General features: G+C 33.5%; 1 protein-coding gene across 1 annotated transcript; it reads left to right on the plus strand.

The window, feature by feature from the left end:
- Positions 1–4,426: 4,426 nt before the first annotated feature.
- Positions 4,427–15,240, plus strand: LOC140794315 (CBS domain-containing protein CBSX1, chloroplastic-like). The gene is made up of 8 exons (XM_073146301.1): positions 4,427–4,830; positions 6,765–6,852; positions 6,929–6,993; positions 9,755–9,803; positions 11,390–11,442; positions 14,549–14,664; positions 14,753–14,810; positions 14,883–15,240. Exons 1-8 carry the CDS (start codon positions 4,612–4,614, stop codon positions 14,961–14,963), a joined length of 729 nt encoding a protein of 242 aa, XP_073002402.1. The 5' UTR covers positions 4,427–4,611; the 3' UTR covers positions 14,964–15,240.
- The last annotated feature ends 3,088 nt before the right edge of the window (positions 15,241–18,328 follow it).

Consider the following 18,328-nt stretch of genomic DNA (forward strand, 5'->3'; position numbering starts at 1 on the left):
GGCAAGTTCTGATGAGAATGCTAGAATGTATATAGTTAATGAATTCAATCATCCTCATAGTGTTTTTGGGATTACTACTACTCGGTCTAATTTGGGCAACTTGAGAGTTGAACGATATCAAATTGTTGATCTAAATAGTCAGACTTTTACATGTGACAAAATGCAACAATAAATGCCCATGTACTTGCTGCATGCAAAACTGTGAGCTTAGACTAGATGCCATTTATTGCTTATATATTATGTAGACTTTTTAAGCTCAACGTTCTAATTTATAGTTCACATTTTTTATTTTCACAATTCAAGGCTTCTAGCATGTAGGCATCGTTTTACGTATACTGTGAGATAATGGGAGCTTAATCCACGAATAGTTGACATCCTAGTGTAGTCTAGATTTTACTATGTATATTGACTTATTGGGATACATATTAATTAGGCATTGATCACTGGATTAGTAGAGTGTCGGCGACCAAAGACACACATTCCATATAAAGGTTGGAGAGGTCATTGTTATGCTATAGGATGCTACTATACTGTTAGGTCTTCGCATCTATAGACCTGCCATCACGGGGACCTATAGATATTCGGTGGGATGATGTCTATCAGGAGCTCATCGGAGTTACCCTACCACAAACAGCGACATGTGGTTCATCGATACACATGTACTGGTTGAGAGAGATATTTGATGCCATTTCTATAGACGATGATGTCTAGATGATTAGACAGTATAATAAGGCTTACATCTTAGCAATCATTGGGGGAGGGGCTTAATTTTTGTAACCAAGTCTAGAGATGGAATGGAGTTGATGTATCTTCCATTACTATGGGACTTAGATTATACTAGCACACTTAGTCGGGGAAGTACCGCATTAGCAATACTTTATCGAGAGCTATGTCATGCTAGTCGACATGATTCATGAGAGATAGTTCGCCACTTATTTTGTTACATGTATTTATAAGTTGATCTTTTGGGAAGTACTTGCATGTAATTATATTTCTCGCTTAACATATTAAGATAATTATATATCTGGATATGAAAGTGACTATATTGTGAGCATATCTTATAGACAGCCAGCTCCTACTGAGATTGTCAATGCTGAGCCTTATCCAGGGGAGTCTCAGCCTCAGTCAGAACAGTCTCAGTCATCTTAGCCTTAGCCTCTGCCGAGTGATGCTCTTAGCGCTAGGTGGCAGTGCAAGTGAAGTTATGACCAAAATTCAGCATCACATATATTGCATTTTTATTGAAAAGAACTATACCAGTAACATGATGATAAGAGGAAACATTTACAAATATATAAAATTACTTTTAGCATGATATATTTAACTTCTAGCACGAAATATTCAGTATTTGGGTTGATAAATGCAATAAAAATGCTTAAAAGGGACTAGAAGTAGAAGACTTGAAGCTATGAATGTGAGTAACGAGTCAGACTCGATGATGAAATTAACCTATAATGAAATAGAGTTTTGACCAAACTAGCTATATTTAAATTTTTTTTATTAAAATAGATAATACATAAATTTAAATACAAAAGAGATCTATTTTACTATAGCCCTACTAAAACGCTTAATTCTTAAGCATATTACTTATCTAAAATTGAAGCGCCGATAAAATTAGCATATTTCTAAGTAAAAAGCTTATAACATCACCGTTTTTATAAGTAAAACCTTCCTAGTTTAAAAGAAGGGCTTCGATAAGAGATATGAAGCATTATCTAAAGTGTTTCAATAAAATTATCTAAAGCATTACTGATAAGATTAGCTTTTTACTTAAAAAAATACTGATCTTTTATTTTTAGATGAGTAAAATATTTAACAATTAAGCGTTTTACTTAGTGCTACAGTAAAACAAACCCTTTTGATATCAAATTTAGATGTTACATATTTCGGTGTAAATAAATTTAAAAGTAGATTTAATTCTATCAACAACTATAACAAAACAACTTACTTTGGCCATGTCCGAGTTGGGTTGGGTGATGAACGAAACTGAAGTTGTGGGCGATCTCCCTCTTCTATACCGTTGTCCATCTTGCTGGAAATCCTAATGCAAAATGGAAATTAGAAAACTCTAAAGTCAAAAAGAAAGAACAACTAAATTGAAGAATTCAAAAGATATAGCTACATTATTTTTTTTTTAAATATCATAATTGGCACCAAACTCATTGTTTTCTATCAAATCTATCATTTTCTTCATTTGAATCTAACTAATGACTGCTATTACTTAAAAGTATACTTAGATTTACAAAAGATAATTTTGCCTTTGTATAAAATCTCAAGCTCTCTAATGTTACCTGATATCATATTACTCTAAAAGAATTTTTTTTAATAAAAATATTTGTGATAAATATTTATATTATAGACTGCAAGAAAGAAGAGTAGTTTAGCCATATATATATATTTATTAATTTTAAAAAATATTTATTATGAATATTATATGTATATTTTAAAAACTAATCATAATGAAAAATTCATAGGAGTCAAAGGTTAAACTTATTTTAAATAATAGCTTGGCAATTATGATTTTTTTCTTTTAAATAATAGCAGTGTTTTTTATACACATACCTTTCAAAAATCTTATATTAATTTGTATACTCTTCTAAATTTGATATTTTTATATGTACCCTTCAGAAAAATTCGGTTTCTACACTTTAAAATCCTTATTTTTTACATAGATACTCCTTAGAGTTAATTAATTGTTAAATTTAAATAATTTAGATATAAAAATAAATAAATCTATCATTATTCTAGCTTTTATAAATTTTTCTTAGTTAATAATATATTTTTCTATCAAATTATTAAGACTTAACTTGAATACGAGGTCATCTATGTTAATCTCACTCATCCATATAGTAATTAATGATTAAGAAATTATCTACATGGTCAAAAGATAATTTCGGTATCGTAAGATATGAATAATAATAATAATAAGGATAAAATATAAGGTGTTTTTAATAAATTTCAATAGATCTTTCTATCACGTGAAAAACTCTAATATCAGTATCAACTAACAACAAACAACAAACATTTAGACCTCGACTTGTAGATTGGCATGACTTGCAAAGTGGGCTTTTGGCAGATTTGGTCCAAATTGTTGGCTACTCATGCAAAGTCTCAAGGAGTGTTTTGATTGGCTTGCCAGATTTTTAACGACCAATGAATGGCCTCTATTTTACGTTGCAGATCAATTGCTTTCGTAATAATGAAAATAACATAGGATGTTTTTGAAATATTTTCTAAATATTTATTTTTAAAACTGTGGACAAGTCAAATATAGGAATATTTCTTTCTGTGTGTGCTTTGGGGGTGTTTTCAAACAATTTCTTTGTTTGAAAGTATCACTTTCTTCCAGAAAGAATTAAAAGTATTCACTAAATGCCATTGTAGTTTTCGTTTTGAAGAATATTCGGGCTTAACATTTGTTAGGAAATTTATAATTTATACCCTGCGTTATATTTTTATTATTATTAACGGTCTCTAATTATATATTTATTATTTAATTCTTGTGTTTTATTTTTATTATCGTCGAAAATATTATGAGTAATAACCCTTTATATTTTTCAAGATAAATTAGAGAAGTTTATTACATTATAATTGAGAGATATTAGATGATAAGATAAATATAAATTAAAGACTCCTAGTCTCTTACTATTCTTACTCTCTTTTGCTCTTACATCTCATCTAATATGCTAGTAAATTTTATTTTTTAGCAGGATCACGAGGTAATGGATGTGCCCAAAATAGACTCTTTTAGGTAATGAGTCTGGAATGGATTATTTGGGTGAACAAGTTTACAAGAATAACTTAAAAGCATGGATCGCTATCCCGGCGGCATATCGGCACGTGTGGCATGAGGAGTGCCGTACGGCACCTCTCCTAATAGCTACACCGCTTATTATCGATCTCGTCGTCAAGCTACTTGTCGTTGATTATCGCTTTGTCGGATGTCCTAGCCCGAGAGAGAAAAGAGATCGAGAGAGAGAAGAAGGGGGGTTTAAAAACTTAAGTTGTAGGTCGGCGAGCAGCGAGCGACGATAACGATCGCAAAAATGAAGGTGAGTTTTTCTTATGTTTTTCTCTTTTTTTTTTACGGCACGACCATCAAGTATATTTAAAACTAATTCAAGATAAATTTTAAATAATTTTATTTATGCAGAGTCCAATTGATTTTGGCTAAAAATAACCATTATTAAAATTTAAAAAGGTTCAGTAGCAAATTAATTTCATCCAAATCTGTTTTTATTACATACACTAAAATCCAGGAAAATTCACTGGAATCAGATTGAAATCAATTTCGTGAATCTAACAAAACTAGAATTTCAAATCAATTAAGTTTCACCTATTTGGAAAGTCAAATCTCCACAACAAAAGTCCCCTTTTGACTTTTTTTTTCTCGTTCTAATACACATCAAATTCTCATAATTCTTCTAAAACTCGAGGAAAAGAAATAAAAAGGAGTCCTTTTCTTAGATACAAATATAGACTTCTCCTTTTCTTCTCCGAATCTACTTCCTCTTCTTCCTTCCTATCTTCCCACCTTTGAACCGACTTCTCTCCCTCTTCCTTATAAATTCACCGAGAAGAAGCAACTCCGTAAGCAGAGATCTAAACGCAATGGATTCCCTCCTCCTCTACCACCTCTCCTCCTCCCCCGTCGCTCTCGTCTCCGCTTCCTCCCGCCTCTCCCACCCTTCTCCTCTCCTCCTCCGCCGCGCCGCCGTTTCGCCTCCTTCCTCCCTCTTCTGTCGGCGGCCCAAATGTTCGGACCTCGTCGGGTTGACGAGATTGCCCGTCGTCGCAAAAAATGGGGCTTTGATGGCCAATTCCACCGGGGTATGTTATTTCTTTACAGCCTCTCTCTCTCTCTCTCGCGCGCGCGCGCGCCCGCGCGTTTACTACCAGCAATTTGAGATAAATTTCGCATTTTGGGTATCTTGGAATCTTGGTCTTGAATTTATTACCGACATAAGCGTCAATTGTCGAGGGATCGATTACTTGCTTGTTCAGATTGGGGTAGGAATCAATTGTATTAAAGCGTAATTCTTCAAGGATCTAGTTTGCAGATATACTGAAAGCATTGGGATTTGCGAAGATTCTAATCGCTGATGTGCTTTTAGTTTTATACACTTTGGAATAGTAGATATCTTCTCGTCATACTGATTAAGTTGAAAGTGGAGCTTCACAAAAAAAAAAGTGACTGGTAATTAATTATTATAAAGATGGCAATTTTGACAAACTTTTAGGGCATCATATATTGATTTATACAGCAGTGTCGTTCCCTTTTCTATTGGATCAAGTCTTTGTCAACTTACATTCTTTTGGAGTAAAGAGTCAACTTATTTGGGAAAGATGATCATATTCTTAAAAAGTCTGTCCTTTTAAGTTTGTGAAACAAGCCCTTGTGAATTCAGATTCTCTGATAATAGAAAGTATGCTTCTAAGCATTCTGATGATTAACTTACTCCTTTCGGAGACTTGTAAATTGTAATCCTATGGATTGGTAATATGATGTTCTTCAATGTTTGGTGACAGTGATCTCAATCTCTATCAGTGTTACATCCTGTGCGTGTGGCTGTCCTACAATTATCAGCCACAAGGAAGGTCACATATAAAATATATTTGTGTTTTTCATAATCTATGGTTCCAAGCTGTCGCATCTTTTTTTTTTCCTACTTGCTATCACCCTTTTGAGCTTTCTTTTGGTTTGATCTCTCTTGTAGAAGCATCTCTGGTCAGTGCTTGACATTGACCTAACTTTGACATGACTTAGTATGATTGGTTGAGCTTTTCAGGTTCAGAATTGCACTCTGAAACTCTATTGGCATCATTTGACAAAGTAAAATGGTGTTCCTTTAATCGTTTGACTGTTTATGATGTAATCTCTCATATGTCCTTAATTGAAGACCTTCCTCCTGACAAAAGATGAATTTTAAATTAAAGTCTAAATAGGTGTTAGGTTTAAGTTACTAATTTATTATATGTACTTTGAGTACTGTAGCAGTGCTGTTCGTGACAGTGTAGATTTGGTACTGTAGCATGGATATTATAGTGTCGGGTACTTTAGCACATGAGCAGTAACTGAACATTTTTTATTGTTATTGTAGGAGACTTTTAATGGTTATGGGATAAGTTTCCTATTATGAGTCAAATAGGTATCCTTTGGGAGTAAGTTAGGATATATATATATATACATATATTTATTTATTTTCTATTTTTCATTATCTCAATGATATCTTTTTCCCAACTTTCTACCATCTAAAGGTAGAACTGAGATATATATATATATATATATATATATATACATATATTTATTTATTTTCTATTTTTCATTATCTCTATGATATCTTTTTCCCAACTGTCTACCACCTAAAGGTAGATCTGAGCCTCCTACTTTGTCCTACATCACCAACCGTTTGAAGAAGGTATTCATTTAACATGAAGAGGCCTACATGTCTATGTTTAAGAGCCCCTCCTTGAGGGCTATGAGGGGAGGATTGGCATTGCACCTGATTGTAATAATAGAAGGGCTGATAATTTTGCTCTGTTTCATCTCCAAGTTAGCATGGAACATTTATTCAACAAACAGGCATGAGCAAAGCAAGCAGTGTTCATCATTTGAGTCTAAAATAACAATCGAGCATTTATCGTCTTGTTGTTTCCTATTTTGTGTGAAATTAGTTTTCATCATTCAAGTCTAGTATAACATACAATATAATTTCTTATTATTTTATGTTCAGGAGTTTGACGTGTTGGCTCTTGTTTTGCAGCAAAATAGTGGTGTTTTTACAGTTGGTGATTTTATGACCAAACGGGAGGACCTACATGTAGTAAAGACGACAACTACAGTTGATAAAGGCACATTACACTATCTGTATGTTGCTTAGTTCTTTTGTTTTGTTGCTTATTATTAATTTTATCATTTTGTCGACAGCGCTGGAGATGCTAGTGGAGAATAGGATCACTGGATTTCCTGTTGTTGATGATGATTGGAAACTGGTCTGTGATTTTTCATTTTTGACCAAATTTCTGTTTCTTTGGTTTCTCAAGTTTGTATAGTATCTTTTTTCCAACAATCAACTGCATCACTTGATGTTAGAAATTTCAGATTGAATATCTGTTTTATTAGGTTTGCCAATATATGATGATTATTTGATAGTGATATATATGCTCAGGATTAATGTACAGATACAAAACCATTTTGTTTTCTCTTTCTCTTTCCTATACAGCACACATCATTTGCTTGACATTGTACGGAGGATATGCATTTGTCGATGCATGACTCCAGCTTTTTCATGAGAAATATATCAAAGTTGAAGGAGTTGACTTCAATTTATATTTTATACTTGAAAAGAGAGGTCTAATGAAGTTCCAACATGTATATTTTATAATAGTCTTTACTTGAGTCAACTTAAGCTAAAAGCATTGATATGATGTGGGAAGAAACATAAATGCTAATTTAATATAATATTATTCAAGAGTGTTTCACAAATTGTTGTTTGAACTTGAACATTCCAACTCATAGTTGCCTGGTAAGAAACTGATAGCACTTGGACATGACTTATTCAGTATCTTTGTTATAAAACCTCTGATAATCTTGGCTAGGTTATTATAAAGAGGAAGTCCAGTCCTCCGTCCAATGTTGACAATGCATGTTGCCTTTCCTGATTTTTTTCTTTCTTTTTCTATACTCTTAAACACCTATTCTACATGCTTGCACACAAAAATGTACTCACTTTAGTTTCTTTCATCTCCATATTCCTGATTTTTTGGTTGTCTTATAACATGCCATGAAATAAATAATGACTATGCTACCATCCATCAAACTTCTATATGTACATACAATTCTACATAGTTCCATAATATAGCTTGGAAATTAGACCTGCCCAATATTTATAGAACATTTTATGCGCAACTACTTGATTATCATGACAAATATGAAAAAAAGTCCGTAATCATGATTAAAAGAATTTATCGGTAGTTTTATAAGTAGAATACTAGCTAGTTTTTTGTGCTATGTTCTGTAACTTAGTTGATCCTCCAATCAATGATGGTTGTGTTGAAGGCATGTGTCGTGCCGTGCAACCATCGGCATATCACGTGCTGGCAGGCATGCTCCTACGTGCCATTGGCATGCATTAACATATTTTTAATAAAAAATTTAGAGAATTTAAAGATGTTTTTGGATCTTCTACACGTTATTCTTTAGTTTTTGGTTTGAATATATGTATTAAAATTATATTATAGTATTTTATCTTTAGATTATTTTTTGTAAATGATCTATTTTATTAAAGATATAGCAATAGTCAAATATAAATATTATTCAATATATATATAATTGGATATATTCATTAAAACTTATACTAATGATTGAATACTCTATAATATAATTGAATACATAATATTAATTGATAGTAATTCAATCAATAATTAAAACTAATATCTAGTTGAGCGTAGAATAACGGAGAAGATCAAAGATTTTATTTGTCAGCATAAGAATCACACAAAAATATTATGTTAAATACTGTTGATACTTTTTAATCATATTGATGATGATGACTTCATATGCCGACATAAGAATAACACTAAAATTATTTGATGATGATCGATGAAATAAGAAAAGTTAAAAAAAATGGTCTTTACATCGATATGGCTCGATATGGGGGTATGCCACTGGCACATCCTACGAGAAGTCCGTGCCGCCACTGGCACAGCCATCCTTGCCTCCAATAATATGACTCTTTTATTGACCCTTCAATTTGTAAATGTCCATTAGTAGTCTATTTAGTTGTCCTATGCATGCTTTTTTATTTTTGTGATTGTATTTTCATATGTTCTGAATTTTTCTTTTTCTTGTATATTTCTTTTCAAGTTCAGGAAGCTTTGACCATTGGGATCTTCCTATGTGGTTTCTCTTGGTTGCCGTTTTTTTTTTCTTTTCTTTTTTTTGTTCTCCTTTATAGATATTTGAATTTTGAAGAACTTCTGTTTTGATTCTGCAATTTAGTTATTGAAGTAAAATACACAGCCTGCAGTGTAGATTTATCCGGCAGATTAAGCACATATGGCCTACTAGTTGTTTAGACACTCTCTTTCTCTAAATCAATTTGGTCTAGTTATTTTATTCGGAAATAAATTTGCATTCCTCTGGGATTCCGTTATCTTTTGGTCAACTCCTTTGAACTCATTTGTCTCATCTCTGAAATACCTTCCAGTCCAAACTACTTCCATGTGATGGAGGGTTGTCAAAGTAATCAGCCCATAAATAGTATATTCTTGTAAGAGTTCTCATGTATAATTGTTCCTTTCTAATGGACCATAAGTGCATCTTCTATCAGGTCCAACATTTGGACTCACTATATTTGCATAATGCATATTCACCTTTTTCCTTTATTGTGCTGTTGTTCTGTCAGACATGTGCTGAAATCTTAATTCTCATACTGCCTATCCTTTTCTGTATACATTAGTTACTACTTACTACTGATAATCCTACATGTATGGCTGCTCTCAGGATCATTCTTTGAAAATTTCCTTCTAAATTGTAGTTGAACTAGTAAATGTATATTGCGGTTTTGAAGTTGAAAGTTAGTTCATTACTTCATTTATCTTTCTTCACCTAAAGATAATATTTATGAGACTTAAATATTTGCTGGATCTACCATTCTTAAGATGGCAGCTTTTGTTGTTAGAAATTAAGCATTTATATGTAATGTGAATGGTTTACTTACAAAGACCTTCTATTTCTTCCTTACTCTTACAGGTTGGTGTGGTTTCAGATTATGATTTGCTAGCATTGGACTCCATATCAGGTTTACGCTAGTTGTTTTTTCCTTTTTACCTTTATGAATGTGTTTTCCATTTGCGATCATCATACAAGAGTTCTTATCATGTTCTAATTTATTGCAGCACCGTAAAGAAAGATATTTACCTCTTTTCATTTAATTTCTTACCTTTTAAATCTTTTTGAGGCTATGTGGGTGTTATTTATGCTTCTTAGATGTTCCTTAATTGATTTGGTTCTTCTCTATTTCTCATACATTTTTATATTATTCATTGGAAAGAATTGTAGTATGTTATCTACTATGTGAACATAGCATCATCATCTTTGGTTTGCCATAAACTACCACTACAAAGTACAAAGATATTTTGTGACATCTCTTTTTTATGGGTCATAGGATTTGAGTACCCTATGGTTCATGCAAAGATCTGCAAATTTCACAGTTTTAAAGATTTTGCTTTTGCACCTTCAAGATTTGAACTCCACCAGTGCACACTTACTGTGATGTCTTTCCCAGTTAGCCCTTTGTCAATAAAGGAAGAGAGATGTGTTGGTCTCAGTTCTGACCCTACAATTGTCCGAAACAAAGGTCAAAATCAATAGTTCTGACCCTACCTCAGTTCTCCACAAGTTTCAATTGATACTGTTCCATCTTGGACAAAAGTCTCGGACGAAACTTCAAACCATGTAGGAAAAGAGCATGGGATTCTGTGAACTGGCTCATCATTTATGTGTGTGTATGTTCATGCATGAAGCTAGCTTACATATTATGCATATGCATAGTGTTCTATTTTTATTTTTATTTTTTTGACAAAAAGGCTTAAGCCCTGTTTCATTGAAACATTTATAACACAGTTAGCAAAACAAAACAAGCTACTATGAACCGTCCCAGTTCATAGTTTTTCCTTCCCTTCAAATCCCCCTTCTAACAAACTCATCATATACAAAAGCATCAACCAAAACACAGAACAACCACTACATCAGTTATCAGTACCAAAAGTAAATCTACACAGATTAACCCACAATGAACCAGCACAAGCTTGACAGCAGCATCACAAAACATTTTCAATTAGTCCAGGATCTCCACGTCCATCTGCTGAGCCAATTTCCTTGCCTTCTTCGCCACATCCTCTCCTTGCAACCCTGCCCAGCAAAGGAACATTGCAGTTACTTTATGCATAGTGTTCTATGACGCAAGAAATAGTGAATTTGTCAAAGAGCAGTCTCCAGTTCCAAGCTTTGGCATACCTCCATAGAAATTTGTTGTTGTACAAATTTGTTCTCTGTCTAGGCAAATATTAGTAAAAGAGGTCACAGTTGGGTGGTCGTTATCCTGAGTTTTTCTTTGGATATCGCTACCGAGTTGCAGTTGTCTATATTGACGGTTAGTGCGATGTTGAATTCCTTGACTAGCTAACTAGTTTTGACGTATCTTGTGGATTGCTACATTAACAATTTGTTGATACAAGATCACATCATTAATTCATCTCAGTATCAATGCGTTTATGTTGTATATTGTCTTCTAGCATGCATGAGAAAAATAAAAAGTTACATTCAAGTGATATGGATGTCATTTTAATATTGACTAATATTTCTCATATCCTTTTTGTGCCTTAGGAAGTGGACTAAGTGATACAAGCATGTTTCCTGAGGTTGATAGTACATGGAAGGTATGTAGTAAGTTGGCTGTTGTGTCACTTATGTTATAGTTTTGTATTACCTTTTATATTGAGTTGCAAGTTCGCAATCATAGTTGTGCAATACTTGAATCTATGACTTTTCCCTGTTTCTGCATTATAGATTAGGAGTGCATGCGGTCTTGAAAACATTTTTTTTTCTTTATGCAAGTAGCTTTGCTTTTGACATCCATTCCTGCGGCTAGTTTTAGGTATTGTTCCTATGTCATTAAATATGTTCAAGAAAGTGGTAGGTTACATCCAAGGTTCAAAAAATCGGGATCGGAATTGGGATTGGCCTTCCAAAAAAATGATACATATAGGCCGTGTCGCCTGGATCAAATCGGACTTTTTAATCACATAAAATTCTAAATATTATTTAAAAATACAGAAAAATTTAGAAAAAAGTTTACTAAAAATAAGAAAAGAAAAACTATGGTGCAATAAAAATTGAAAAGAAGAAGAGATTAGAAATAGCGTGAGTGGAAGAAAAAAAAATGATGCAATGAAGAAAAAAAAGAAGAAGAAAAGAGAAGAAAAAAGGAGAGAGTGGAAGAAATAAAAAAATTGAGAGAAATGAAAAAAATTATATACCGGAGTTTGTCGGAGTTCACTGGAGCTAGATCTCTCCGTAAGAGAGAAAGGAGAGAAAAAAAGAAAGAAAGAAAGAGTAAAAGAAAGAAAAAAAAGTAAGAGAGAGTGAAAAGAACGGGCCTGGATCGAGATCGGGTTCAGCCGATTCCGATCCGTATCGGGATCGGCCGATACGACAGTCCATGGTTATATCACAATGGAGTAAATTATCCTATATTCATAGTTATCTTCTTAATTAGATTGAAGTTTAAACTGCCTTCCATCTCATTCTTTGGCTTATTTATGCCTCAGAGAAAACAGACTTATTTGAATAACCTGGTGACCTACCAATTGTTGAAGTAGGATATTAACACATGTCCAGTCCAGCGGGAACGCACAGTGCAAACGAACGTGAGCTTCCCGGAGTCGGAAGCTATTTGTCTTAGGACGCCACTGAAACTCAGATTGCTCCACCCACTGACTGACTTTCTTTCCACAATAGCTGTGTGTACTCGAGGACCATTAGGGAAAGAAAAGCACTTTTCTCTCTCAGCAGTTAGACCGTCTTGGAAGTTGGGGCTCGTCCCCGGTCAGTATGGGCTGCACATGCACATGCAGCAAGAATGTGCTGCCAGAAATTGCACAGGGGCAGGATCTGAAGCAGTGGCTGCTACAAGAATGGAGCCGGAAGTTAAGGATGAAATAGCCCCACCCAGAAAGATGTGTTTTCCTTTTTTTAAATAAGGCACGCTCGTCATTCATTCTTCTGCTCTCCTTTTTTTTCTGGTGGTGAGAAGGCAGGGAGATAGCCCCCCCTCGCGCGCGCGCGCACACGTTAATAAGTACGTGATGATGAGAACTTCCTATATCAAAACTTATCATCTTTCTCATTTGTTTGCAAGCTTCTCTTTGCCTTAACTGTTTAGTCGGATTTGGGAGTACCTTCTAGATGGTTGACTTTTTGTTGACATCCAATAAATTTAGCATTTCTTCTAGGCCTCTCTCAGCTTTGACTTTTGCACTGCCTGAAACCTTGTTGCTGTGAAAGGATTTTATGATGTTAACCGAGTTTTTTTTATAGCATGATATAAGAACCAAATGGATGAGACAGGCTGGTCTAAGTGTACAAAACATGAAAACAATGGCGTATTCTAGGCTTATGAATGTGTCATAAAGCCACAAGGCTATGAAAATTGATTTGGAAATGGAATTGAAATTATTCCTGGTTATATTTGTGAATGGTACCTGATTTAGCAAGTTTTCCTGTTTGAATTTAATGTGGTTTAGAATAGGTGATCCATCTTTCAGAAATACACAAACTAGAAGAGATATTTTTCGCACTATATGCTGTGCAAAGTTAGACTTAGATTTGATGATAGTTACCTGCTTTAGCAAGTTTTCCTGTTTGAATTTGTAATGTGGTTTAGAAAAGGTGGTCCATCTTGTGGAAGCACAGTAACTAAGAGATTTTTTGCACTGTTTGCTGTGTAAGTTAGACCACATGTTAGAGCCAAAAGTATGAAGTATGATTCTAGAAGATCCTGGTTGACAGTCTTGTTGACGAGTTCAAGTGCGTTTTACACACTTTGTTGTGTAATGTGCCTGAGCTAACAAAATTTTTTGAGAGCAGCAGTTATGGGAAGAATGGAATCACTGGCTATGGATATCACTCCATTTAGGGTGGAGAAGCTAATTCTAAATACGGAGGACAAATAAGGTGCAGTGCATGCAGACTCCATGAGTTTTATGATCATATTGGTGTGAAAGAAATCTTTTGAAGGTTGGGAGATCTCCAACTCTAAGTTCCTCTTTTCATTGTTGAAACTTGAAGTTGTTCCAGTCAAGAGCGTAAAGGTCATTAGTTTTGATATCTATGATATAAATGCTCACTTCAGATATTTCTACATGGAGCTGATTGGCATAGGATTTTCTTTGCAATAATTGCATAGTATCATAACCTGACGATATTTTAACCAGTCATGAAAAAGGAACAAGACTACTTCTGGTGCTGCATGAAATTCAGAAACAAGGATTCACCAGATAGTGTAGATTGTAGGTGCTAGGTGAGTCGAGAAAGGATCAACTAGCACAGCAGGCCTAGGCCTAGATGACCATAGACAATTCAGGTGGATTAAATTTTTTAAAATTAAATACTGAAGGTCCACTAATTTTGTAATATAGCGCTAAACTGAACTAATGATGTCCTACATGCTTCAGCATGATGCAGATGCCTAGGTGGCCTATGGTGACAAACATCTCAAAAATTGTAGAGCTTACTGAACTTGCAGGACCAACACATTTGTCATTTTATTTTTTTTTATTTTTTGTTTTTTGCTACGAATGTTAGAAATCCTGTGAAATGTCCTTGCAAATCACATCTACAGTAATTGCTGGAGAGGATAAATGTGTATATATTCTGATCTTTTCTTTTGTCCTAGATCATGTCACACTGTACATTCTTCGTTGGTTATGTTTAAATAGTTTCTGTAACATTCTTGAGTTCTGATATTTTGTTAACCTGCTACAGACATTTAATGAGATCCAGAAACTGTTGAGTAAAACCAACGGCAAAGTCATTGGTGACGTGATGACGCCTGCACCTCTCGTGGTGCGCGAGACAACTAACCTTGAAGATGCTGCAAGGTACTTATATATGATGTGTCAGTTGACATTTAAATGTTAACCTAGTTAGTTGTGAAAGTCATGTTGGGCATGGTACCTTTAATTGCAGATTATTACTTGAAACAAAATACCGAAGACTTCCAGTTGTTGATGGTGCTGGTCAGTTGGTAAGCATACTAGTTCTTCATATCCACTTGGCACATCAAGTGTAGGTCTTGACTTATTTTTTTGTATTGAAGGTTGGGATCATTACAAGGGGAAATGTTGTTAGGGCAGCACTCCAAATAAAGCGTGCAAATGATAAGAGTTATCAACCATAGGTGGAATAATAACTTATGACAAGTTTTATCTGCAGCTGTTATCAGAAATATGTCGTGAAGAGCTCTTGACGAAGTTGATTCCTTCACCAATTATAATTTGTGGAAGCTGCAGTACACATGTTCTGTGGCAAAGAGACCATGGAATCATAGAATGCTTCTCTATGTATATGTTTAATTTTGTTTCATTATTTTCTCTATTTTTACGGAATTTTTTTTCTTTTTTGAGAATAGTAGGAGAACTCTTTAAAATCCATTAATCTAAAGTATTCTTTGTTAATTGCTGTTTAAAGTTCTTCAACGATAGTATTTGTTTGTATGTCTTGTTTGATAATCTTATTTCCTATTGTATCGCTTTCCATCATGCGAAACTGTTGAAAGATTTCTCTGATTCATATTTAGGATTATGATCATCACACATTTGTTTACAACTACGAAAGACTGCTATTGAAGATTATTTGTTTTTTGTTGTAGGGTTTACGGTGTTTGTCGCTTCTGTTTGTATGAAGTATTAAATCTCAATTAAAACGTATGGATTCGAGTGTTAAGATCACACTATTAATCATTTCCAGTCTGCAGACAAATTCTGGCTCCTTGCATCATTTTCTATGTGTATTTATATTATTTTTGTTAACTTTGCCGTTTTGTAATTGTCTTGGCTGATTTATAATATCTTTCTTCCTTTTAAAAAAGAAATGTTTGGAATAACTTTGAAGTATTCATTGGTTATATTCAGTAAACTGCACCTGGAAGAACTAGCAGTTTGATCAACCTCTACTAATCCATATAATTCAGATAATAAGATAGGAATATATTTTTTTTATCCAGAGAAGAGGGCTACTCCCAGTTATATTTATTGAAGGAAGAAGACTACAAAATCCACCATAAATAATTACAAACATTTACTTAATTCAGAACACAATAGATTCAAAATTTTGCAAACATCCAATATCCAATTGATGATGAGCATTGCCTCAAGTAAAGTCTCCCATAGTCCTACTAAGATGTTAGGTTTAGGGAAGGGTGGATAGGGGGTCCTACTAGGAGATTTTCTATGCACACATATAGATAGATATCCAATTAAAGAGAAGAAGAATGAAGGGGATATCAAAGCTATTAATTGTCCACTTGGTAGGTCAGTCATTAGTTGGAGTCCATACTACCTTCCTAGGTCCATCCCCAGCATCTTAGCTAACTTTCTTTTAGATCTGCCCCTACTTCAAAAGGATAAGTTGAATCACTTGATCACCTGAGATGGATGGCATGATGTAAAGATATAAGCAATAAAACCCTATTTACAAGCTAGCTTGCTTTTTGCTTCATTTTTTTCTTGAGAGGGAAGTAATATTTATGAGTTAATCAGTAATTCGGTAACTCGGGTGTTTAACAAAGAGAAATTTTCTATTTTATAAGAATAGTTAATCATACGGTTCACATTCAAGAAGTTACCTAAGAGAGCGCCATAAGTATATCTTGTTTCTATAGTCTGGTGAAATAGATCGATTGACTTTAGACTAAGAGAGGTTTTTCATATTAAAAAGTTGAGTAGATGAACAATACTCACTGATGGAAGAAGAGAAATAAGAATGAGAAAGGAAAAAGTTAAACCTAAAAACATCCTCTAGAGTTATCAAATAATACCATTGTAGAGGAAGAGCATTTCAATTGCTAGATGATGGAACAACAGAAGAAGATAGAAGAAGAGAGGGTGTTGAGAAAATTAGGATGGTTTCAAAGGAATCACACTAAGGAGAAAGATAAGATATAACTCTGATGCTTTTTCTCTATAACAAAATGGGACACAATAAAAATAAAAATTTAGTTTGTTAAGGCTAAAAGAGTAAAGGAGGTCTTATTTACTATTTCAAAATCCAAGAGCTCAATATTGCCATTATCATAATTAGGGGTTTTCGCTAGTTTAGAGATAATCAAATAGTATTATCACATATTCCAATTTTTAGACACTTTAAATCTTTTGATCATAATTATGGGGCCAAATCCCAAATTTGATTGCTTAGAAACCTATTAGGGCAGTTGCCTGTGCCTATCTTCCATATTATTATTTTGCACTCTTAAAATTCTTGTGACAAGGAAATTTGTGCCCTAATTCAGCTAACCAAATGCTTTGCTTAGAAATGTGCCAATTGACACATTTAATGTCTTGTTGAACATCACTTATATCATCGGATATTTATGTTGACCATCAAAACCTTCAACAAAAAGAAAATATTTTGATCTCTCATTAGTCACAAGAGGTCTAATCAAGGTTACTAATAAACTAATTTTAGGGGAATTTTCTCAAATAACCACCTATACTTAAAAGCTTATTTTCGAAACCACATTTCTTACCTTCCTTTTCTAAATTTACAAATCAACTCCTAATATCACATATGGACAAATAATAGATAATAAAATGTGTCGTTTATAATATTATAATCCTAAGAGTTAGGAATAAATACGGGCCATTAGGTTTAAACTCGTGACCTCTAGAAAAACTAGCTCTCGCACAATATTAATTCACAAACTACTCTATAAATTTAAGATCATATAAGAACTTACTGGCACCTCTATTACTAAGATTTCCGAACCCAAAAATTCTTATATAATATAAGCTCTTTTAACTATGTGAGCATGATCCAGTTGGCATACTTTAATATACTTTTGATAAAAATTATATTATATTTCACAAGAAGGCCACCAAAGATAAGAGTTCTATTTACAAATAAGTAAAAAAGAGAGAAATTTCTCACAATAAATCTGGAAGTTAGATAGTTATTTAACAAAATAAAATAAAAGGCCCATTTATTAAGAATGAAGATTGAATTCTCGACAGCAAATAAATGATCAACTAATTATGATAGTGATTGAACAATGAGGTGAATCCAACCCAAAATTTGAGCCATAATTAGGTTTGGTTGCGTTCCATGGACTTGGCCCAGATGCTTTGAGCTGCTAAGGATTAGGAGTAAATCTTTGATTAAAGAACAAAATAATAATTGTCTTTATGGGAAGTAGGACACATTTGATATATATACATGGCCAGAATAGGCTAAGTGGGTGAGCAAATATAATGTCCACAGACAGTGAATTATAAATTAAACTCTAGAATAGGCATGCTTCCAAATTATTTATGGAACTAAACACTTTTGATATCAATTCAAAGGCATTAAAGACATCCATATTTTTGATATCCTTAGAGTACTACATAATTTTTTTTTTTCAGATTTTTCTTATTTTTAGATGTGGAACTACACTGTTAAAAATTATAAAATTAATTTTATAATTTAAATATAAAGTAAGTCTAGTTTTTATATTAAAAAAATAAAAATAAAAAATTATAAAGAACAAATATGTAAAGCAACCTAGCC

Source organism: Typha latifolia, chromosome 8, assembly GCF_019914945.1.
Source record: "Typha latifolia isolate L0001 chromosome 8, TyphaL0001v2, whole genome shotgun sequence".
In the NCBI taxonomy this organism is placed as follows: domain Eukaryota; kingdom Viridiplantae; phylum Streptophyta; class Magnoliopsida; order Poales; family Typhaceae; genus Typha; species Typha latifolia.